The sequence below is a fragment of the Phoca vitulina genome, unplaced genomic scaffold, assembly GCF_004348235.1.
Source record: "Phoca vitulina isolate PV1807 unplaced genomic scaffold, GSC_HSeal_1.0 scaffold29, whole genome shotgun sequence".
Taxonomy (NCBI): domain Eukaryota; kingdom Metazoa; phylum Chordata; class Mammalia; order Carnivora; family Phocidae; genus Phoca; species Phoca vitulina.
In genome coordinates, this window is record NW_022589732.1 from 16,501,712 (window position 1) to 16,527,625 (window position 25,914).

At 40.1% G+C, this 25,914-nt stretch overlaps 1 protein-coding gene across 2 annotated transcripts in view; it reads left to right on the forward strand.

The window, feature by feature from the left end:
• LRMDA (leucine rich melanocyte differentiation associated) overlaps window positions 1–25,914 on the forward strand; it is a 1,041,793-nt gene that overhangs the window by 827,566 nt on the left and 188,313 nt on the right. For both annotated transcript variants that reach the window (XM_032423988.1, XM_032423987.1), the window contains one exon: window positions 15,039–15,123. In XM_032423988.1, coding sequence (XP_032279879.1) covers window positions 15,039–15,123 — 85 coding nt within the window. The remainder of the gene's footprint in view (window positions 1–15,038; window positions 15,124–25,914) is intronic.

The following is a 25,914-nucleotide window of genomic DNA, read 5'->3' on the forward strand; positions in this document are numbered from 1 at the left end:
TCCTCCAGCTTTAATCTATAGAGCTCTGGGGAGACCAGTCGCTGTCCTCAGCACTAGGGCTGGGCGTGTGATCCAGGCTCGAGCTAGCAAACTGTTCCTTGTCCTGGCCACGGAGATTCATTCAGGGATGGGTGTGTGACTCAAACCAGGCCACAGATTCCCAGATTTGGCTTGGAACTTTCAGGAAACAGAAGATTTTTCTGTGGTTTTGAAGATGGTAAGATATGGATCTGGAGGTCTTGGGAAGTCACCACATGGAGAAACTGAAGCTGGCATGCAGGAGTACTAATCGAAGAAATAGGAAATCCTGATGATAAGCTTGAGTGTGTGGATCCAACCATACATGAAACTATGTACCCTTGGACTCATTAGGACCCTCCTTCCCCATTTATTTTCCTTGAGGACTTTAAACTGAATTTCATCACTTATAACTGAAAAGGTTAATCTTCTCTTCCCAAGCTGTCCAATTAGGGAGATTCTACAACGTACCCTGGAAATGTGGTCAGTTGCCCCGATATAGTCGTATAAGTTAAGAATTCTTAATCATGTAGGGCTTTAATTCTCTGATAGTCTCTCTGTAGTGTATATAACAAAATAACCCCACCTCCTGAAAAAAAAAACCGAAACAAAACCCCCAAACAATAATCTGGTTAACCATCTGTTTATAAAAACATCTTCATATGCTTGAATATTGAAGCATTTCAATATCCAATTGTCCCTTCAACCTTGACATTAAATATTTTCTTTATTATGCAACTGCTAAATTATCTCCTTCCAGGAATGTATGACACATTTAAAGCCTATCGAGACATGATTTATATGAGAATTTGTTATATAGCCATTGCATAGCATTTTTGGAAGATTTGACTGTGAGTTAGTCTGGTGTCTGGTCCTGAAAGATGGCGATGGGTGGTGAGGGGCTGGACGAATGGGTCACATGGCACCGCTCACCGGCCCTCAGGAAAGGTCCTGCTGCTGGGTTCTCTGGCTACGACCGCTTTAACAGACAGAGATGGGTACCTACAGTTACTAAGAGACTGTGGAATATTCCAGTGGAATCGGCTAATGTAAGTACAGTGAGGTCACTTTTTCTCCACATCAGAGACCCTAGAACTGCTGTCTCTTCCCTCCCTTCCCCACCGCCACCCCTCCTCCCTGCCCAGGGATGGAACAAGGCCACAAGGAGAACACCCGCTTGGCCCCCATTCTCTTCCCTCCACGGCCTCTCTCCAGAGCTGTGTCTGAATCCACAAACGACTTTGTTCCAATTAAGACATACGAAGAAAAAATATAATTTCTAAGTCGCTTGACCTCATGATATATACGCTGGGAAAATAAGTGTGCAGCTTTCCTACCCATCCCAGCCTCTGCAGTCAAACAGATCAATTCAGCCTTCAGAGAAGCATCCATTGCCTTGTGATGATGTTTGTGTAAAGTCTTGGGGTCTTTGATCAAAGAATGGCATTTCAGGCCAGGCCCTAATCCTCACTGCCTTAAGGTGTTTAAATGAGTTAAAAAAAAAAAAAAAAGTTGATAACAGCTGGGACTTAAATTTGCCTTTGCCCAGCTTTTGTTTTGAAAGGGCTTCTATTATCCGCGGCTTCCCTTTTCGAAGCAAAGATGGATCTTTGGGTAAACCAGAAAGGGAAGGAGGATATGAGAGGAAATGGGCGGAGACTCTGAATTAATCTTCTGAGGAGGAATGTTTGATCAGCGGGGAGGAGAGGATGGAAACCTCTGATGCTGACAGCAGGCACCTTTCTGACGAGGGTGTGATTGGCACCTTTGAAGCTTCAGTCAGGAGCCAGTGTCCAGTGGGTCGGGGCTTCCTCTGTCTGTGGGTGGTGGTGGTAATAATGTGGCAACTGGAAGGGTTAATTGCAGACAAGCAGCAGGATTACCACGAGGCCTCCTCAGCTCTAAAAGGAACAGTTCGAGGAAAGCCTCTGATCTGTCAGCCTTAGAGGAAATTAGTGGGAGCAGACTTGAGCAGGCTTAAAAAAAAAAAGGCATTTAGGATATTAAAGCGAAATGTGAAGAGGATATTGAAATGGGGCAAAAGGGATAGGAGCACTGATCTCTAAAAGCAGTGTGCCCCTCTTCCTACCAGGAATTTCCGTGGTTTGTTCAGCTTTCACGGATGCCTTCTTTTGATGGTCCAGCAGCGTGATTTTACTTGCACTGCAACAGGTTAGGGAAGGGTTACGCCACGTAAGCGGTTGCCCCCAAGTTCCTGTGCAAAACTTGTATGCTCTCCACCACCTGGCGGTTTCAGAATCTCCTGACACTGAGGCTCCCAGGATAATTTTAAAACAAGTCAGAGCATTACTGACACCCTATCTGCATTAGCTATCTATTGTATATTTTACTTCTTACCCTTCTGGTTCAAGTCGGGATGTTGCCAATAAATCCTGTGTTACCATTAAAGAGGCCATTCATCACGCTTCCTAATGTGATTAATCAAGATACACCACAGTACCCTTAAAATGAGATCATTTTGATAAATCATGTATGACATGAAAAGACTTTATTCCTTTTAAGTGCAATTTAGACTGTAATTTTTTTCCTCATTTATGATTCATGGGAGAAACATGGATAAAATTCCCTTGCACAGTTACACCTTATCTACAGCAATAACTCAAAACTGCTTTTAGATGAAAATTCAGGGTCTTATTCACCAAAGCTGAATGCCAGCTCATTATTTTCTGGCGTTCAGTAGTCCAAAAATAATGTCCGCACATTAAGCGGCATTCTCAAAAAGTTGGAATTGGCCAGGCACCAGGCCCATCAATTACACTCCATCATCCTTAATAAGGAAGAAATATCAGATGTCCTCTTGGAGTTTTTCTGAATCAGTAATGCTCAGCCTTCACCTTCCCAATTTGGAATGATTTGGAAACAAAAATGGTATTAACAAAAAAGTATGGGACCTTCAGCTGCTCTGCATCTCCTGTTCCGTAAAGCTCAGAGGAGGTCTTTTTTTTTTTTTTTCCTTTTATCCCCCTCCCACAGAGTTCAGGCTTTCTTTTCCATTCCCCTTTCCTTGTTTCATAAATGAGACTACCATTTTGTTCAGTCTGAGTTCTGTTTGTCTGAGCTGCTGTGTGATGCGGGCTTTCCCTTGCCACTGCCACGGTAATTTGGGAAGCGATAGTCATAACCTCCAGTAGAAAAATAATTTGAGAATGTGCCTTCTGGTGAGATCCATCAAGTGTAAGGTCACATTTTTGGTTAAAAGGCAGACACTGATGCTATTCATTAAACTGAAAAATGGCTTGTTTTCCACTAATATTGAAATAAACCTTGGATGAATGTTAAGTCATGCTGGCATGCACTTAGATAGAAAGCAAAAGGAAACACAGATATATTTAATTTGGACATGGAAAGTCAACACTTTTAGGTCTTGCTTGAAACAGGGAATCAGGAAGATTGGCTGAAACAAATGTGAACAATTAGAAGTTCATTTGCCTCTTTCAGAGGATGAGAGCAGTTAAAGAAGGATTCGGAGTCTTAAGAATTACAGACTCACTTTGTGTTTTGTCAAACACGGTTACCTGTGAATAAGGACTCGATCAACAGGTAATTTATTTTGCTGCTGTTCTTAGGGATTTATGTTGGGGAGTGGATCAAATCCCTGTATTTGACTTTGTGTTTAACCCAAGAACGCACATATCCCATTCATATCCACGTAATGTAACAAATGCGTCAAAGCTCGAGTTTATCTGGTATGTCACATTCATGCCAATGTTCTCTGTACCTCAGTCAGACAGACACCAACAGCAAATAAAGATTCCTTGTGTATTACTCACATTTAAATGAAATTTCCCATGCTTTTATTTTTTCTGATATAAAGAATGAATTAAAATATAAGGCTATTAAGGCTGTACTTGCCTTGTTTAGGTTTCCGTTTCACATTTATGACTTTCTATTTTTGCTAAAAAGATCTGTAAATTTAAAAAATATGCATGTATCTCATTAAAAAAGTTTCCTCATTCTACCAACACTCAGCAAATCTCCAAAGAACGCAAGTTTAGAACATAAATATTTTAAGGCCCCATAAAATTGGCAGTGAATATTTTTTTTCCCTCTAAGACCATGTTCATTTCATTCCAATTTACTACCACGATTATATTTTCCAAAGCAGCTTTTAATACAATACACAATTATTTCATACGGGGTTGTGTAGGTCACCTCATTAAGCCTGCAAAGATCAGACCTCTTGTGATCCCCACAAATTTCCTTGCATTTATTCCTAATTAAAATGGCCCTCCTAAAGTGTCTCAAGTTTATCAATACAAATAACAAGCTAAGCAAAATAACCACATTTGGAAAGTTAGCAGGGCAAGGTGACCTGCTCCCCCAAACCTCAAGCAGAGCCAACTGTGGTGTGTCCGCAGTGGTGCCCTGCCACCTGTTGGCTCTGCTCACACATAACAGGATATTGATGTCCCTCACAGCAGTGCGGTCACCCTCTCTGACCCCTGGCCCAGTTCATCACCCCCGAGAGAGAGAAAGAAGGGGGCCATTGGAGAATTCCAGGCCTCCTGACTTCCCTCATCATTCATTTCCTTGGCCACATGTTTCTTCTACTAATGCTAAAAATTTATGGCCGAGCACATTAAGGGCAGTACAAGTCCTTCCCTTCTTCTGGATTATTTCAGAGTTTCCTGTCATAAGGAAATCCAAGACAACGTGTCCTCAGCGGATTGCATGTGACAGTGTCTGTTTCTATCTCAGGAATCTGAGGCATGATGGATAAACTGTCAGTTTTGAAGGATGATGTTTTCTCCATATTTCCATTATGAACTGGGCTGTCATCTCCTAATAAATTTCTTGCATTGGTATCAATTTATTTTTACAAGCAGAGGGTCTGATGTATTTGGGAAAGGCACTGACAGCAGATCTGGCCTAGCCTGACAGAGCTGGCTCCACCTTATTTTGGAAAACTACTTTGGCTCCAAGGACAGGACTTGACCCACAGCCCTCGAGAATAAAAATCTCTGTGAGAGGAAGAGAGACACATGAGGCAAGTTCCTTCTTTTAAGCCAAAATAAATCAAGCCTGTAGGACTACCATGACATAATATTATTTCTACGATAACCCCACAAACACAGATGAGAAATGCCGTATGTAGCTATTTACTAACGCTGGTTTAGACCATCACAATAATGCAGCGAATCTGTGGATGAACCCAGATTATAACAAGGCTATAAAGATCTCACTATTTTTGCCCTCAAAAGGGATCTCAGTAGTACTTTTCTGCTTGACAAGTGGGGGTGGAGTCTACTCACGTAATAAGTAACGTTGAGCACATCCCTGTCGTAGTTACGATGAAGGGCCCGAGAGGTCATGAAACGTTAGTCCTACCTCTCAAGAAACTTAAATCTACTTGAAGAGGTAAGCTATACAAAATTACAGGCCATACAAAATTAGAATGAAGTAAAAATTAATCATAGCTAATATTTAATGAGCAATGCTAAGGTCTTTGTCTCTTACCTTTATTGAGAAGAGAGGCCATAAAAGCTCAGAATGGTTAAGACAGTGGCCACTGGAGGCAAGCTGCCTGGATTTGTGTCCCCCTTGCCACATACCAGTAGCCCAAGAAACTAAGTGAGACCTTGGTCAAGTTCCTCAGTTTTTCTGGGCCTTAGTTTTCCTCATCTGTAACAAAGGAGTAGAGGTTAAACCCGCCTCATGGGAATGTTGTGAAGATTGAATAAATTAATACGTGGAAAGTGTTTAGCGTAGTCCCAGATACAAAGTAAGCACTGATATGTGTTAGCAATTTTTAACTATCATCGCTATCCTCGTCATAATAACATGACTATTGTTATTACCATTTTATAGTCAAAGTGGCTTAAAGAGTTTACGTAAATTGCCCAAGGTCGTACAGCTGGATGGAGCCTGGCTCTAAATCTTGGTCAGCAAGGCATCTGAGCATAGAAAACAGAGAAGTAGAAGATATCCAAGTAGTAAATAAGTCAAGGACAGAATCCTTGAAGCTTAATTAGCTTTTTTCTTACTATCCTTTCCATTCCTAGGCCATAAAATAACCCTTTTCTACATAGCCCCAAACGTACTGTAGATGTTACTTAATAAGGGTTATATGTAGTGGTGTGCTGGTAAAAGTTAAACAACCAGATCTCTGGGGGGAAAAAAAAGGATGAATGTTTATTGTAATTTTCATATATATAAAGGATGAGTAACATGCAATTTACAAATAAAAATTATATAATGCCTTTTGTTATAAATTCCATGCAGCCAGTTGATTCTCACAGAATATTTTTGATTATTTTGGCCAAACTCTCATGTCCATAGCCAATCTAAGGTTGTCGTAGATGAACAAGTGTAGTCCTGATATGAAATATCAACTATTTTCCCTTCTTACTGAACAGGTCAGAACTTCCCTCATTTGTCAATGACCTGAGCAATGTCTTTACTGAACTGGATAACAGGGTTTGAATATCGGAAGAATATTTCCTCACATTTTTATGCTATTCACATTGTATTGATGAAAGGCACAATATATTTTTAATCTGCATCATTAACATTTTTTTTATCACTTAAGTTTAGGAAATCAGTAAAATAGTAAGTCAATCCCCAATTTGTAGCATTTGGCAACTTCTGCTGTCAATACTCCCACCATGGCAGTGTCAGGCTACCAAAGCAACATCACTGAACAGGTGGAAAGAGATGTGAAGTAAAGCATCATTATATAGGATTTCCACTATAGAGTTGTAATAGACACGAATAACGTAAAGAGCATAAATAACAGTAAAATTCTGTAAAGTAGGAAGTGATGAGTTGTGGTATATATTACTTTTTCATATAATTTATCCAATTACAAGTGTATGTAATTCAATTTTAAATAAAGCCTGTGTTAACACAAGATTCCTGAAAATTTAACCATTATGAGCTGGTACAGGTTGACTCCAGACCCACTGGTTATGTTAACCTTAAATGGCCAAGGAGATCTGAAACACTCCTGTGTCTACATTACATAGCCAATTAGTTATTAATAAATAACTTAATGGTTTTATTTATATGCCAGGCCACATAATATGTTACATATTAACATGGATCGAATCATCTGTCACTACAAATATATATTATCTGCCTTAGTGTATATATACTAAGTCCAGGAAGGTTGTCTTTTTCAGATACCTTCAAGCTTCAAGTTCATCGCACAGTTTTGGGATTCAGGCTATGGAATCAAGCAGTGTTGGTCAGAATTCCAAATTGCCCACATAATAGCTGGGTACTCTTGGGCAAGTTATATAATCTTCCTAAATTTCAGTTGCCTTATCTATAAAATGGTAATAATAATGGTACTTATATCTTAAGGTTGTTGAGATAGTTAAATGAACCTCCGTGTATAAGATGCCTGCATATAATTAGTGCTCAAGAAATGGGATACACACAATTATTATTTTTTTAAGATTTTATTTATTTATCTGACAGAGAGAGACACAGCGAGAGCAGGAACACAAGCAGGGGGAGTGGGAGAGGGAGAAGCAGTCTTCCCGCTGAGCAGGGAGCCCGACGCGGGGCTCGATCCCAGGACCCTGGGATCATGACCTGAGCTGAAGGCAGACGCTTAACAACTGAGCCACCCAGGCGCCCTGGGACACACACAATTATACATACACTCATTACTTGCAAATTATAATGTATCTTAGATTCTGAGTATGTTCTATGTTTGAGCATATGACAAAAACTAAGTTTTTAGCAAGGATTAATAATTAGAGGCAAAATATCGTGTTTCATCATATTTCTGTGGACAAAGGTGATTATTTTATAGACAGGATATTCTGCTTTTAAAATTACCCATACTTTTTTTAGTAAATTTTCTCTCATTTGATGGTTCAAGAAGTTCCTGTCTTAGGGGCAGTAAGGCATTCACTCTCAGGTTGGGTCTTGACCCGTGTGCTCTTGAAGTCTATATTCTTACCAGAAAGGACCAGATAGGGCCCTGCTGTGGTATGGGGCAAAGGTAAGTGATGGTCAGGAGAAGAGTATCATAAAAAATCTTGGGGCCCCCAGTGAAGACAGAGGGTGGCACTGGGGAAACAACTTGGGCTGTGGGGGTTTTAGCCTTCTGACTTGGTTCTTAATCACACTGTGGACTTTAGAACTGTATAGCCTTGGACATGTTACTTATTCTACCTCTCTGTTTTCTTATTTCTCAAATGAGGATTATAATTGGACTTACCTCATACACTGGAAAATCATTATCACTTAGGATGCATTCAGGAAATATTAGCTCCTGTGCCACACTTTGCCTCCTCTCTTTCCAATCCCCTTCTCTTCCCCCCTTACCTCCAATTATTCGTCCCTCTTTGTCCACCTCGCCTCACTCCTATGGGAGAGGTTGGAAAGATACTTGATGGAAAAATCCATTGTTTTATATCAGCCCTGATATGTAAGTAGGATTTTAAATATTTAAATTTTAAATATTTTAAATTGCAAGAAGCAATGACATAATTAAATAAGTTGAAAAATCAAATCACTCTAAATCACATTAACAGAAATCATTTTTTAAAGATTTTATTTATTTTAGAGAGAGAACAAATGTGGGCGTGTGGGGGAGGAGGGGTGGGCAGAGGGCGAGGGAGAAGGAAAGGGAGAGAATCCCAAGCAGACTTTGTGCAGAGCCCCCACATGGGGCTCCATGTGGGCCTGGATCTCACAACCCTGAGATCACGACCCTGAGATCATGACCTGAGCTGAAAGCAAGAGTCAGATGCTTAAACCCATTGAGCCACCCAGGTTCCCCAACAAAAATCTTTAATCTTTGCCTATTAGCTTTTACCTATTGTAAATCTTATACTGTTAAAAATCACAGCATATGTACTATTTTAATATTTACTATGTTTACTTAATATTATATAATAAAAATCTTGGCATATTTCTCCCTCTTTTATATTATAGTTTTATTTGCTTGCCATAAGAAATCATGATTATTTCCATAATGCCCAATATTTAGATTTTTATTTTTCCTTCTGCTATATTAGTGGGTGCTAAAAATATTTTGGAAGTCACTGTTCTAGATGATTTGTAAGGTCTTTTACATCTCCTACATTCTATGATTTCATTATTTATGTAATAGCTCACAAAATGCCCAAGCCCCATAGTCCTTCCTTCCTTTTTTCTGTTCCTGGTTCTTTTTTCCTTTTTTTTTTTTTTCTTCCCTCCCTTCTTCCCTCCTTCCACAAATATTCCTAAACTATAACTCTGGGCCTGATGCCATTTTAGCCACTGGCAGAACTGGACCCCTTTATACCAGATAGAAGCAATGGGAAGCTCCAGGCTGTTGCCTTCAGTGAGCTTCCTTATTTCAGAGAAGTCTTTGACACCCTATCCTTCTCTGACTGACTTATAGCCTGAACCAGGCTTCAGCTTCCTCATTCAGCTGAATGCTGTGCTCTTGCCCAGACTCTGCCTTTTGCTCCTTTGGGATATTTCTTAGTCTCTTGGTTATTGACTCAGCCTCACCCCTACCTTACCATTTTTTATTCCCTCCCAATTTCTTGACTTCTGGCTCTGACAATATATGGCGATTTCTTCTCCCAAGCCTGTCTGTCATTCCCAACCCAATATCTCTGTCGTGAAGGCTTTCTGTCTTGCTTCACACTGAAAGGCATGGTGCCTTCACCTGGGAGCAGGTTAGGAGTCTCCTTCTTTGGGTGGGTTCTTTGGCTTCTAATTTAATCTTTCAGGTGATGGCAAGTTTTTACCTCTGATTCTGGCAACGTGGCTCACACTTTTGTTGTGTTGAATTATAATCATTGTATAGCCAGTTTTATCTTTGACATTAAAATGTTTTATTCATTCAGTCACCATGCACTAACTTCTTTCTATATTTCTGGCAGCATGTTAGGTACCAGGGTTAATAGTATTGTTAATCTTGGAAAGCTAGTATAGTTAATCTTGAAAACTTTCTCTTAGTATGAATAAGAAACAAGCAAGGACATAATCACTGTTCCATGTGTTCATGTGTCATAATAGAGGTCAGGGACAAATTTCTGTAATAATACAGAGTATGGGGGTCATGCTACCAGTCGGTGACTCTTAATAACCAGTATTAATCATGGTTATCTTTTTTTTTTTTTTTTTTTTTTTTTGATGAGTCAGGAATGCAACCAAAACCTTCATTTTATTTTTCTTGGTATTCTCAGCACAGGGCTTGGCATATAGTAGGTGGTTATTAAATACTTGATAACTAACTGAGTGATGCTTTTTCTTATGAAAGAAAATAAATGTTTTTAGAAGAGTCAGCTTTATACCACAGTTTCAGGGAATGAATTGTGATGAAAAGTGAAGATTGCTTTTACTTGAAGGAGGCTGACAAATTTCCCAGACCCAGGATCACTTTATGCTGTGTATGATTTAAGGGTGAGTGAGCATGCCAAAGCGCTCCACTTGAGCTGAGTAATGGGGAATGAGTTGTAGAGATGTGGTCTTAGATGGTATTTTGTGAAAAATAGTAGGAGATTTATGGCTATTAAACAACTTTGTAGCTGCCCCCTTCTTGTTTTGAAGCCTGCCAAATCGCTCCTCCTGTGGTCTGTATCATATTCCTTCAGGGCATCCATGATGTTCAGAAATATCCATTGGAATGCAGGTTTCCATGGAATGCACCCAATGGGAAGGGACTTGAATTTTACATACTCATCTGAAGACATTTGTTTTCTGCAACCACTGAGTGAAATTCTCACTTTGCAAGTCTCTTACGGAGTGTGCTATACTCCCATTGACTCTTTTCCAATGAGATTGCCAAGGTTCTCCTTCCTTCCTGCATTAATGGAAATTGCAGTGTACAGTATATTAGTGACTATTATCATTATTGATGTGAGTTTAAAAAATTAGCAGCAGCTCTCCAATTGTGAGTAGGGAAAGAGGATAGAAACCTTCAGTATGCTTTGACAAATCTTAGGCAGAAGGACTTACCAGGCTGGCATGATCATTTCAAGCCTTGGTGTGAAGGGGGTACATATTTACTATTATTTAACAGCTTCTTCCAATCTATTGTCACACTTGGCAGCTTTAGAAAAAACAGAAATGGGATATTTCATTGCAAAAAAGCCAACCATAAATGGCCTTAATCCATGTTGTGCGAGTATTGGGAAGCTGTTAGAAGAAATTTCCTCTCATTATGGGTTCATATCAATATAGGATGGTATGGATCAGAGAGGACACAGAAACCTTGTTTTTGTTTTTGTTTTTCAATTTTTTTGTTTAATTTTGAGAAATTTCAAAAATGTAGGAAAGTTGAAAAATAATGAACACATGTAATTACTTTGCCACTGGCAAGGGACAGAATTTATATTTTCTAATATTTTGATATATTTGTTTCTAAGCCTTGTCTTTAAATAAAATAAATAAATCTTATATGTATATAATTGAAGCTCCTCCCACTCTGTTAGCCCCAGTCCTATTACTCTGCCTTCTGGCAGAGAAAACCATTTTCATGAATTTAGTGTTTAACTTGTATAATTTGTAGATGTTTCCATACAAACATGATGTCAAAGAACTACATATATATAAATATACCACAGTTATCATTTTGCAACTTGTATTTTCACTGTGTTAAAATTTTAGACCTATTCAAGTTGAGATACCTAGATCAGGTTTATTACTCTTAAATGCTAAATATTATTCTGTCCTTTGAATATACAACATTTTATTTATCCATTTTCCTCATTGACAGGCATTTGAACTACTTCCAATTTGTTCTGTTCTAAATAATCATGCAATAAACACTGTTTTATGTTCCACTTTATAGACCTGAGTGAAATTTTCCATAGTGTATACATTTGAAATGGAGTTGCTGTACTAATTTTCAGTTTTACTAGATATTGCTAAATTACTCTCCAAAGTAATTGAACCAGTGTCCATTCCCAATGGCAAGGGACGAGAGGATAAAAGTTCTTTCCCTTTAATCTCCTTGGCACTTGTTGTAAGACTTGAAAGTTTGCCAATATGGCGAGTGGAAAAATTTTGTCTTGTTTTAATACACATTGCTCTTCAGACTAGTGAATTTGACCATCTTCTCTTTCATTCATTGACCACTCAGGTTTTCTCTCCTTTGAATTGCCTGATGTTTCCATTGTCCATTTTTCTATTGTATTTTTAATTATTTAGGGACATATGTATTCTGGATGCTAATATTTTATTGTAGATGTTACAAATATCTTCGGACAGGAGTGATATCTTTTTTTTTTTAAAGATTTTATTTATTTATTTGACAGAGAGAGAAAGAGAGAGATCACAAGTGGGGGCGGGGGGAGAGGGAGAGGGAGAGGGAGAAGCAGGCTCCCAGCTGAGCAGGGAGCCTGATACGGGACTCGAGCCCAGGACTCTGGGATCATGACCTGAGCCAAAGGCAGATGCTTAACCGACTGAGCCACCGAGGCACCCTGGGACAGGAGTGATTTCAAAAGTAAAATGTAAAAGTATAATTCTCTGCCATAGGTAGTTAGGAAATTTGGCAAGGACTCACAGATTTGAGAAGATTTGTGGTTCTGAAGATTCAGATTTACCCAAATTTCCCTATTCCCATTTTAGGGAATATCTTCTTAATTCAGGTAAAAGGAAACATTATTTAAGTTTTTCCACTTACATTTCTACCATCTCATACTCAATACACTGTGGGTATGTTGCTTCAGTTTCAGGAGAAGTTCTTTATTTTGCTGCACCTGCACTGTTGTATAAGTACCACCGCTAACCGATTGCGCCATTGGAGCTCCAAGGAAGTGCTTTATTCGGGGGCAGGTAGTGTGCAAGTTGAAGACATTGTCTTGTCCATTTGTTCCATATGATAATCATGCTTTTCTTAATTGTGCCTGCAAGCATAAAATTCAGAGAACAAATTGAAAAGATCACATGGACTTCATTTTGATAAGAGCCAAGTCAAAGAACTGGTAGTTAGAATCTTAATTTGTAGTAGTTTCCCTAAACATCCAGCCATAGATATTCCACTGAAAGGCACCATTTGCAAAATTGTTCTTTTCCTGGATTCGTTTTCATGACTCGAGTTTATAAATGGACACTGAGCAGAAAAGTAATTAGACGTTAGGCATAGTTTGATGACTGCAAAATAGAACTCGAGCCATACCAGTTTTGCTTTGACTACACCTGGAAATAAAGGTAAATAGCTATTTTACTCTTGGTTATAAAGCTCTAATGTTTTGCCCAGTCAGAGGTATTTGCTGAAAGGTAGTTTCTTCCAGTAATTTTAGGAAAAGCTGTCATCAAATTGTCAACAGCCCAAATTGAGATTAAATGCAGTAAGAAATATCACAATATAGCAACCTAAAACTCATACTGGAATTGTAGGCCTTTTTAGCATTGAGATGGAATAGAAACATTGACAGAGAAACTGTGGCCTTTTACTAAGGAAGTATGGTAGATCAATGGAAGGATGGCCCCTATTACTTTGCCCCATACATGCTGCCTTAAGCATCGAATAGGTGCCATATTTAGAACACTGTCACTGTGTCTCATTTATCATGTGGGGATTACAGGAGACCCTGACTGCCAAATGGAGGGACATGTGGTGACTCTAGTATTTGAAATTTAATTTAATTTCTGACTCTTTTGTGTTCTTGCAGTATCCTAAATATCTAATGATGTAGTATCTAGCAAATCTTGTCTACTTTTTAAAACATTTTTCTTAGTGACTGAACTTTTATCTTTCTGAACCCAATACCCTTGGATCAAGCTTTAAACACCACATATTTCCCTTGGAGCTGGAGTGAAGTAATGCTACCTGAAATCTGTCTCTACCTTAGGGACAGAGCTTCTGATTCTGCCCCATTCAGAACTCTTTCTGTAAGTCTCCACTGAAAGCCGCTTAATCAAACATCTCAAATGTCAGAAGCGGTGTTTAAAGGGTTTTTCTAGTAAGTGGGTCTAATCTCCTACTTAGTTTTGATTCCTATAATGTAGATAATCTCTTTGGAGAAAAGGCCTGCTCCTCGCAGGGCAAATATATCCCATAGAATGTATTTCCTATTCCAGAAAGAAAAATGTAGCATTAATGAAATTTACTTTTTCTTGAAGCTTGGAAAGGTTGTAAGCTTAGGATTTTGATCCTAGCAGATGTTCTTTTTTGGATATTAAAAAAAAAAGTAGTATTTGATTCAGAAGTCTCAGTAAGAATTGCAGTGGTGATGCTTTTTGCTATAAGCAGCCACCCTCTGAATGTGACAGACCGGTCATTGGTTCTGAGGGACAGCTGACCCGACAGCTGTAGTCCTCTGTTCCTGGCCTCATCCCCATGGTTGTAGAGCTAGAGAGAAAGAAAGATAGCACCACTTACACATACGGGTCACGCTATATACAGTTTGATGGTTAAAGAGCTGTTTGTGTACAATAAAAAATCATCTTCAAGATACATTTCATATCATTTTCTTTTAGGTCTTGGAATGGCAAAATTTTATTGATGACCATTATATCCCAAATTTCAGATGAGTTTTTCAGTGTTATTGTTAAACTTAGCCAGAACCCCAACTGCAAAGTGCGCAAGGGTTTATATTCTTCAGTACGGTCACTTCCTGCTGCTGAGCCCTCAGCTTCTGTGTGTCTCAATGCCACGGGGCCCATGCAAACTAGCCCCGTTTTTCCCCATCCACCCTGGGGCAAAGCTCAGCGTCCTCACTGGTTTCCAGAGAAATCTCATAGTGAACATTTAATCTGTGGGAAGTACTGGAAGAAGGCCTGTGACAGAAATCTAACTCTCCATCATTTCTGGCCTTCACCCTCTCTCCCTTCTTCTTCCTCCTCCTTTCAGTTCAGGAAATAAACAAGCGGTCCCCTTGTCTCAGGGCCCTTCCACCTGTACCGAGGCTCCTCAAAGCTTTGTATGCTACCCTACACTCACCAGAACATTATCTCAGCACAGACAACCCTCGCTTCCTAAGACTCTTGGTTGATAATATTTCTTCCAGGCCCAGATCCCTAGGAGGCATGTTTGGTAAATGAAGGTATTTAGTGTTTGGTGTTACTTCATGTTGACATTTTCTTTTATTACACAGGCTTCCAGTGACCGCATCACGGCCTCTCCAGTGCACCACTATACACCCCTGCCTTCTGCTTCCAGGGATCTCACCAATCATCGAGGTAGGAGCTCGGCTTTTTATTGCTCTTAGTGGTTGCAGGGAGGGACACTTGTCTGTGCAGAGCTCTGGGCTCATTATTGCTGCCTCGGCTCTTTAGAAGGAACACAGTGCTTTTCAAGTCCTTGATGAGAAAACCATACCTGTCAAACCTAGCGATTTTAACTCATATTAAACAGAATTTAGTGGCGGTCTACTGGGAAGGCAAATAAATCCATGCTATAATATAATTTTGTGATTTGATTTTTTTTTTTTTTTGCTTTAAGTAAAGAGATTATAATACTTAAAAATTACTAAGTAGATCATTACCTGCAGCAAAAGTGATGGAGAGAATTGGGAAACTCACTAATATTTGTAAAAGTATCATTGTTCGGGGAGTAGAGTAGTTGAAATCTGTAATTTCAAAATGAATGAACTCTACATTAAGCTAAAAGGAATTCCAGTTTGCCTAACAACATTGCAGAGAGTTGGTGCTCAGTTTTCCTTAAATTATCTGATCCCAAAACATTAATTTGGTTTACCCAGTGTTTCCAAAGCCTTGAATTCCTATTGTCATCTCTGGAGTCTGCAGGGAATATAATTTAAAATTGCCTTGTCCCTAAGCTGGTTGCTTAGACCAAGGACTGTATGGTCACCTTTGTTGGAACTGGAGGGACAGGAAGAGGCCCTACAGTATAACTTGTTTACCCCATTTTATCCTGGTCATGACGACAGCCACATTTCTTAATTGTGAATCTACCCTCCAATGGTAAGTAAGTACAGTCTTCATTTGAGGGCATTCCATACTTTAAATAGCATTTCCCCAAGCAGGAAATTCCCCTCATACAATTAGGGAACACTGAATAAGTACTGTCCCAGGTCTGTCATCCCAGCTACATTGTAGGCTGGGTGGGTGGCAACGAAGGCTGTAGAGAGGCCCAGAAAGTGGTGAAGTTGGCACTCTGAGAAGACATGTGGGCTCTGGGCAAATGGCCCTCTCTTCTTCTGCAGGAAATGATCAAGATTATAATGCAGGATTCCAGGTGTCTGTGACTGGTATCTGTGTTGCCTATTTGATGTCTGGGAACAGTAGAACTTTTCTCCATTTACATATATTTTGGTTCAATTATGATTCTGTTCATTAAGTGTCAGTTTTGTGAAAATCAACTTTGCTCAAAGGCAGGTAGAACAAATAGCTGCCAACATGCCATATTTTGAGGGGCATGTATAGACCTCCTTCACTGAATGTCCTTATGGAAGTGTCAAACATATTCCTTTAGAGACTTTTTTTTTGAGAGGGGAGGGGAGTTCCCCTAGGTAAATAATAATAGCATATCTGGACAGAATAACAAATTAACTCTAGCATTATATCTTCATGGATTTATTTATTGGTTTCTTATATTTGAATAAAGGTATTTTTAGTCCAAAGCCCATTGAGTACTCTACATAGGCACTGAAAGCTCATAACCCTTAAGCCTACTTGTAAAAGTTGATCTAGCCATGAAATTGAGATTTCACAACAGAAGGACATGATCAGATCAATGATAATCCTCCATAATAGGACAAAGATCATTTGTCACTGTAATGGTAAAATAAGAAATCTGAACCTTAAAGAAATGGAATTTAAGAATACAAGTTTTGAAGGTATATTGAGTAATATTGGGAATATGGAAAAATGCTCAAGGTGTTTAGAGTTAAAACAAGTGCCCTTCAATGACATCAGAGCCCAGCATCAATGGCAACATTGTTGTTGAGAGGACCCAGCAACAGATATCTCAATTTTACTGAGGAATGTGCCTATAAATTTAATGCCCTGGTTGTTTGATCAATGCTAAGTACCCGGTAGTGAAAAAAGGCAAGTCAGCATCATGAAATGGCAGGTAGGTCTTTGGGCCTGTGGTCATGTGGACATCACTAAAGAGAGAGCCAAAGAATCTCATTAAGGTTGAATTATTATAGGACTGATCCATGCAGGGAAGAGATGACACTGATCTATTTTAGCTTGGCCTGAATCATACGATAACAAGTGGTAAAAGCCCGATTTTTAGGCACCCAGAATGAAACCACTTAATGCCACCTTTTTTTAAAAGACATATTTATTTATTTTAGAGAGAGAAAGAAAGAGTGCACATAAGTGGGGAGAGGGGCAGAGGGAGAGAATCTTCAACTGCTGAGTGAGGAACCTAATGCAGGCTCCATCTTACGATCCAGGAGATTGTGACCTGAGTTGAAACCAAGAGTTGGATGCTCAACTGACTGAGCCACCCAGGCGCCCCAATGCCACCTTGTTTTTTTATATTTAAGTTATAGAAATTATTATAAATTTTTGATCATATAAATCACCAAACTATTTGGTTATCATTTGTTAATACCTTTATGAAAACTGCTTACAAATGTTTATCCAGAGAGGCTCTTTCACATTGTGAAGGCAAATTACATCAGTTCTTGCCCAAGTGAAATCCTCTATGATGTCTGAAACTTGGTCTAAAAAATCTGAAGTGGAAGTTCTATTTGCAAATAATTTTTGATTCATCCAGTTCCCAATCTCTTTTCATTCCGCACCAACAACTACATAAACTGGTGGGCAGTAGTTCATGTGCAAATTGCTATTTTTCTATACATGCCATTTTCCCTTTACTTGTCCTTTTATGTTACTTCCAATGTCGAGTATGATAGACCCAAGATTCGTGTCCTAAGGACTACCGATTCAAATGTAAAGGAAATCTGGGCCCAGAATAATTATCAGGAGATGGGGGACTCTATTTTTCCATCTGTAATTTATAGTTAATCCATGCATTGTAGGTATAGTAATCCACAGTACTTTTTGCTTCTTGTATGAATATTTTTCTATATTGATTTTTCCCCTTTCTGAGGTACTTAGAATATTTGTTTCTATCTCCTTAGTGCAATTTTTTATGTTCTGCTTTGTGTGAAAGAGGTTAAGTATATGTAGGTCTTGAACTCTTTATAAATGAAAGCTCCCTGAAGGGAGTACAGATTCTCATCTTTCTTCTCTTGCACATCACTGACTGCTGCTCATCCCTCAGGTATCAGCTTAACTATCACAGCTGTAAGGAAGACTTTTCTGATCTCACCCCACACATTTATATTGGGTCAGTGTTCATTTTTCAGGCTTTTTTTCCAGTGTCTTCCTGGACAGTCTATAAGCTGTTGGAGGCAATGGAGGAGATTGTGTCTATTTGCTCACTACTATACCTGCAATGCCTGGCACAGGGCCTCCTGCTTAATAGGAGTGCGAGAAGTATTTGTTCAGTAAATGACGAATGGTAGAAACCCAGGGGAAAGTCAGTAATTTAGATATGTGAGATAACTTCATTGTGTCTGAGAAAGGAGACCCATCTTCCTTTGGGAGTAGGTGATAGGGGAAGGAAAGGCCAGCCTTGTGGACCTCAGACCTCAACTCTGTTGCTTTCACAAACCCAAATCATCACAGTCGGGACCATATGTATTGATTCATTTTCATACAGCATTTAGCCACTTTGTATAACTTCCAAATAGATAATAATTTTAATGTCATAGTTTCCAAACTCTGGTGTTTTGATGGTAGGAAGGAAATAGGATGAACTGAAGCAACTAGTGGAATTAGTTTACTAGTAACAGAAGCTCTCAAAGAAGGGCCTGGATGCGCCATAAGATGCAGGCTGTGGTAGAGATGTGGCTTTAGAATGGTGCACCTGAAACCTCTCTGAGAGTTCTTCTCTAGGTCTAAACATGTCCTTGGAGTCTACAGCGGCCGTGGGGCTGTGTCAGGAATCCCAGTTATTACCTAGTGGCAGTCTGCTTACTATATCCTCTGTGGGTTGTGGGTATCCACATTAGGAGGAGTGTTGGAGTGTTTGTTGGAGAAATGTTTCTTTAAATATGTTATGTGCATGGACATATACCTGCATATCAGGTATTGCCACTCTATCTGGTAGCTGTTAGAAATGGAATTTGCATTTATATAGACCACTGTGTCTTTTGGGGAAAACATTTCTATTTAGCGAGTTGACCATATTATCCTCAAGACAACCCTATAAAGGAAGGAGGGTAAATATTATTATTGCCATTTAACAGAGGAAAGCACCAAAAATTGCTGGGGGAGACTGAGCCACTCAGTGACAGAGGCAAGGAAGAAAAAGTCCGAGTTCTGTGTCCTTGATTCGCAGGCCACCCCTGACATTTGTCCTTCACACAGGACATGAAGCAAATGCAGGACTGACTGTGGCATTGTGCTAGAGGGAAGAAGAAATTACAAGCAGAGAAATGGCCTGGAAATGTCCACTGCCAGGGGTGAATTTCTACAGCCTCTGCTAAGTCTGTAGTTAAGTATAGCGTCCTTGCCTCTTCCGTCAAAAGAATTGTCTGTTACTCTCCTTCCATCCCTTCTTTTAAATTAAAAATCTATAAATTCAAGAACAGAGACAGTTTGAAAAACCAAAGAGGTAGATACTATGACATCAGTCTGAATTCAGATAGGGAAAATAGAAGGCCCATTATGTATTCACATGATAAAGGGGTTTAATGTAAGAAATGAGAGAGAGGCTGGTCCAGTCAGGGAGGACCCCACCCAGAGTCTCAGTCTTGCAGGGAGGCTGGTGATTCTCGAGAGCTGGCTGAAGTTTCTGCACATCTCAGGAACACCTGGGAATCTACTACTGATGTTGTCTATCTGCAGCGGCCACGTGGACACTGCTTCAAACAAGAGAACTACCGAGGCATTGCCCTGTTCCTCTTTCTCTCTGGATTTCCAAGTCGTACTCCAAAGTGTCTCTCTTTGGCTCATTCTAACCTAGAACCACGTACCAAGGGACGTCTCAGAAAGCAATTTCCAGTTCCTCCTCTGAGTTGCAGAGAAAACCTTAGAAGAGGCTGGTGGTGATGCAAAGTGATAACAGGCAGTCCCACATGCATACCATGATCCAACATTTCCAGTAGCGATCACACTGAGGGTCCTGTTCCAGTGCATTTGTGTGCACATTTTACAAAGTGATTGCAAGCCCAGTGAGCATCTCTGAATTACTATTTTCTTCTCTGATGCTTATGGTATGTCATCGTTACCTGGTCGCATTGAGCATCAGCCTTTAGATGTATGAAAAAAAGAATGCAGGAAATTGAGAGGACATCTGTGGAAACTTGCTTGGAGATGGTAGCCATCCTCCTTCCGCCCATCCTTGGCAATCGTGCCATTATTTTTGATACAGTTGTTAGGTGCTCATCCTCTTCTCCAGCCAGGGCTTGGTCTATTTGTGTTTGAAATTGATTGCTGGGACTGTCATAGAATGATTTACATAGCAACTCATCATAATTAGTTCTTGTTTGCAGTTTCCTTAATGTGAGTTGCATTTTATGCTTAGGAATTGATTTTTTTGTATATCTCCATGAAGCAGCTCAATGTGTGCCATCCAAACTAGAAAAAGGTGGAAAGAAAAACTGCAGGGATTTTTTTATTTTTATTTTTTAAACAGTTTTAGCAAGAGATATCATAAAATACATTTTCACAGAAGCCATAAATACAGAGTGTTTTGCTTCAACTATTTAAATAAGCCAAAGTGAAATGAATAAGAGGAAAATTAATGGATGTGTGTGAAGATGTGGCAATGTAGACAAAGATGTTTGGGATGGGGAGATGTTGCCCAGAAAAACTGCATGCCAGTGAACAGAATACTTTCAGGAGGGCTCAAGATGGGGCTGCTTGATAACCAAACTGCTCATCACAATATTTTAGGCTTAGAGGATTTGGAGGCAATCTGTCTCTTTCAGACAACATAAAAAAAATTATTTTCCTGTTTTTTATAGTCGTACCATCTTGCCTTGTCAACCCACAGGGAACATGAAAGCTAAGTAGGTTTGATCGTTATAAACAAAATCTACACAGAATAATAGCACAGACTCAATGAAAATAGATGCATTTATTTAGGTTATCTTATTAGTTCAGCATCAAGGTGTCTTTTTGTCTATTGTTCATTGTTCTCATTGACCATTGAAAAAGATGAAATAAGCAATCCGATGGTTATGGTGACTTTGCCAGGTAGGTCCCACCTGAGATCAGACCCTATGACTAAAGCAGCCTGCTTATTTCTTGCTTTCTGTTTTCCAAAATATTTTGATTATTTTTTTTCAAAGGAGCTATCAGATGATTTCTCAGAAAACATCTCTGAGTCACTGAAGGTTCACAGAAGTATGGCAGATCCAACTCTTCTCCATAGAAAGTGTATTAAAAGCTGTGAAAGAGAGCGAGAGGGAGGGAGAAGAAATAAGACAAAATCACTTTAGCAGTTGGCTAGGATGGCCTCCTTGCTGTTGACAGGGACATGTTTCTTCTGTGGGTCCTGCTAGATAAGTGCATGGCCTCAGCTCCCCTCTTTAAGACTCTGTGCCGTGACTTTGCCCTGGCTGTGTAGGGAAAGAGTGTGTTGGTTCTTTGGGCAGAGCTATGATTAGCATTTTCTAATTATGTAAAATGCTTCCTCTGATGACATTTCAACAGAACCCATTACGTTAGTTTTCTTTCCTTCATAATGCTTTTATGGGCTTATAATCTTGGTGGAATTCTCAGATGCTGAGAGATGCTAAAGTTTCCTTTATTTAATCGAGGTGACTAGTGATTTGACAGTAGTGGTTGACAGGTTTATTTTATCTGCGTGGCAGCGGGAGTCTATTTTCAGTGTGTGCGCTCCGTTCCAAAGTAAAAGGACTTTACTAAGTGCTGAATAAATTGTACTTTCCTTTGATTCTAGACCTTGCTGAAATGGTTTAAAAACTCTAGTCTGGGTCATCAAATTCATCTCTCTGCTGCTTTGCAGGGTCAATAGCTTCACTCTGTACCGAGCGGGGCTGGGTGGATTGGAATGGAGGGTAGTGTAGATTAAAACTTCCGCATATATATAGATAGATGTGCATGTGTGCACTCGCTGTCTGGGAAGGTGGCAGTGATGGAAGAGCAAGCCAAGTGGAATCTGAAGATGGATGAATCTGTTAGACTATTACCAAGACTGGCATGGACTTCAGCCAGGAACTTTAAGCAGCCTCCTTTAAGCATTTGAAATCCATAGGGGTCCATTTCCTATCGTTTTTCTCCAAGGATGATTTTTCATTTGCAGTCTCCATGATTGCTTTATTTCTACTCTTTGGGCAGAATTGTTGTGCACTTGTAGACACAGAGGGGCTACGAATTTGGCTCTTCTGTTTCAGAAGCAAAGCAAGGAGGGAAAAATGGAATCATGCCTTGTACTCCCAACAGGAGCTTTACTTCTGCAGGATAAGAGATAACCCTTCCCCCAAAAGGCAGTCCAAATAAAAAATGGTGGTGAAAACATGTCCCTCTGTCTTAAAAAATGGAGAGTCTGGGATTGACAGGATTGAAGATTCCAAATGTCCTGAAGTTTTAGAGTCATGGGCTATTTCTTATCCCTTCCACTCCAAGTGAAGAATTGAGACATGGCCAAATATGACTTCTGCAGCAACAAACATTGCTCTGAGCACCTTCATTTAAGGAGTCCTCCAGCATCCCCTGCCTTTACTTAGTATCTGCTGTGTACAAAGTATGTTGTGTTAGGGTTTGTGGAATATTCAGGAAGAGAGAGCATGGTATCTGTCTTCTAAGAATTTATGGTTTGATTGAGGACATACCAAAATGAAACAATGCCAACCAAACTAGATATCATGTATTATATAAGTAAGAGTTGCCTTACTTGGTAAAAGTTATAAGTGCTGTAAATGTTTAGAAAAGATGGGAATCAGTAAAGACTAGAATAGTCAGGCATGGCTGTTTGGAGGATGTTGGCCTTGAGCTTTAAAGGACAAGTAGGGCATGAGTAGATGGAGGGCAGAAGAAGGGCATCCCCCTTCCCCCGCCCCCCCCCCCCCAAAAAAGGGAAATGGGTAAAGAAGAAGCACAGGAGTAAGAGGAGACCCGGTTTTGAAAAAGTCAGAAATGAGTTTACATATGTAGGATGGATCCATATTATGGCAGGCCTTGAAGAGGCAGAAGTATCTAGATTTGATTTAAAGCTGTGCTATGGGATTATTAATCTGCAAGCAGTAGGAGGGGGAAATTGGAAAGAAAAGAGTCTGGAATCGAGGAGGCCACTGTGGGATGGCATTTAAGTTTTAGAAGCTTTGGATTTCTTGATAAAAGGCTATGTGACTGCAGACTGAAGTGCCCCCAAAGAGCAGGTTTCTAGCAAAGGTAATTTAGTAAACAACTTGGTAACAGATGGGGAAGACAGCTGGGGCCAGGACACTGCCAGTGGAGCAGGGGTGAGGGCAATGTAAAGGAAACCTTATGGCCACTATGGAATTGTTGTTCAAGGTTGCTGATGATTTGGTCACAGGGTGTCTCTGGCTCAGGCCTCAGAGAAAATGGACAGTTAGTGCTTTTCCTCCCCATCTTATTCAAAGTATTTCTGATGTTGGCTTTTGAAACGGAAACTGAGAGACCAGCATCAGTTAGGATAATGTTGAAATAATCTAGCATTGATGATGAAGACCTGGAGTGGCTGGCTGGCTGAGGGAACAGAGAAGAAGAGTAGGAATATGAGAAACATTGTGGAGCAAATGCAATAGACTGACTTAGGAACTGATTATGTTTAGAGTTGGTAGGAGAGAACAGAAGGCTGAGAGGAAGCTGGCATGGTAGATGGGAAGCTGTGGTCTCTGCCTGTAGCTGCTCTTTTGCTTCCCCCCCACCCCCCATGCAGGATGCTCCCCTACCACTCATGCATAAGCTCTAATCTGGCCTGTTAAGTGGGAGGCTGCTGGAATTAATGTAGTGGGGCTCATAGCAACAGGAACAAACAGACAATAAGCAGGCAGAGCAGCCACAAAAATTTGTTCTCATTCTGATCTTTGGCTCAAGATGAGCTACATTTAAAAAAAAACACAAACCTAGTAAGTAAGTGCCCAGTGTATTATTTTATCCCCAAATCTTGGGTTTCTGGAAGGAGAGCTTTTTGAAGCCCATGGTTTTGGTCTAGATTGTTCTGCTGAGAGCTCTGCCCAGCGTTCACCTCCCCATCCCAGTTCTAATTCATTCATTTCCCTGTATCTTGTAGAAAACTTTCCCCCTGCCCCAGGTTTTTCCTCATGTAGAGATTTTACAACGTTTTTGGAACAAATAAACAAACATCTGGAATCATGTGGTACATTTAATTAAAAAGTTTGCATTTGGCCAGAAATGGTAAAATCATGAAAAATGGCCTGTCGGTGAGCGCAAGAAGGCCAAACAATGACGTTGTTGGCTGCAAATGGATTGAAACTGAGTGAGGTGAACACCTGCTCAGTTCAGCCCGCTGTCCTCCAGCTTCCCCCTCCCAGCCATGAATATTTACGGCTCTGGTTCTTTATCCATTCTAATGAAATTTTTGGTTGGGGCTGGTTGGGGGAGAGGGCTGTTACTTTTCCAATAACCTCAGATTTGATGGGATACATGTACTTTATAAAGGGTGCAATATTGGGCTTTTTGACTTTTCACTTCCCTTAATCAGAATTCCATATGCTTCAGGTCACTGCGGGGACCTGTTTCTGTTTCTTCAATCAGTCAGCCAACCACTTTTTTTTTTTTTTTTTGAGAGGAACCCTGCACTGGGGATTGTAGGAGATGCAGAAGAAGCTGTGGGCTCTGCCTTCAGGAAGCCTGTAGTCTAACTCTGGAAATAAGGCCCTACACACAGAAAGCAGAAGTCAAGCTGCAAGGGTACAGAGGAGGGACATTCAGTGAGTGAAGAGGAAAGTATTGGGAGGTAGCCTTGGGGGAACGTGAGACCTAAGTTGAAAGCAAATAGGTTGGAATGAAAAAGCTGGGTTGATCATATCACTTGGGAGTGGCCATTGCTAAGTTCTTTCTGCTCAGACGTACAGAAAGGGCTAGACTCCGCCCACTCCCTACTTCCAATTGTCTTAAGAGTTCTTTCTCATAGTCACCTTTTATAAACCTACAAAACAAGAGAGAGGAGTGTGTACTTGATACAGAAATGCAGTTTCAAAACAGATCCTCCATCCCTTCTGTCTCCACTCACCTATTTCCACCCATTTATTGCTCCTAAGGACTTTGAATATAAACATTCTAAAAGCCATCCCATTTGTATAGGTGACACACCTAGAGGAACACTCCCTGGGTGGTTTCAGGGTGTGAAAGAGAACTTGGGGGGAGACCAAGTAGAGTTCTTGTTTAATTTCTGGCCATAGTCCAGAGGAGCGGTGTGTGAGAAATAATCTTAAAGCAGGGGTTAGATATGATGATTTTATGTTTTTGGTTAGCTTCTCCTCTGTGAAGGATGTGTATGGTAAAGTAAAATATAAATTTGTTTGCATATTAAGAGAAGAATATTGAAACTATCTGGCTTTTCAGAGTGTAGTGCTCTGATATGTCTTGCATTTGAGAATTTATTATACCCAGGATGAAGTTATTCTAAGAAAAAGATGAGAAGTTTTTCTTTTTGTTGGGAGGACAATGGAAATAGCCAGGGGGCTGAACATACAGTGGGCGCCATCCAGGTTGGATCTGAGGAAAGGATGAGTATTGTTGAAGTTGAGTGTCAACAGGCAAGGGAGATTGGGAAATCACCATTACCCAAGGGCTTTTACTGAAGGATACGCTCATCTGTCTTTGTGAGTTGAATAGTGTAGCCTGAAGGAAGTAAAGTGAAGCAGCAACTTTCAAATCCAATCAGGATTTGAAACCCAGACCCAGGGTTTTTCTATGTTAGTTTAGCTTTTTCATAAAATAAAACCAGGGTTTCACCTTGACCCCTCTGAACTTGTGCAAGCACAGAAAGATACAAGGCTGTGCTGGAAAAACACTCCACTGTTGTCA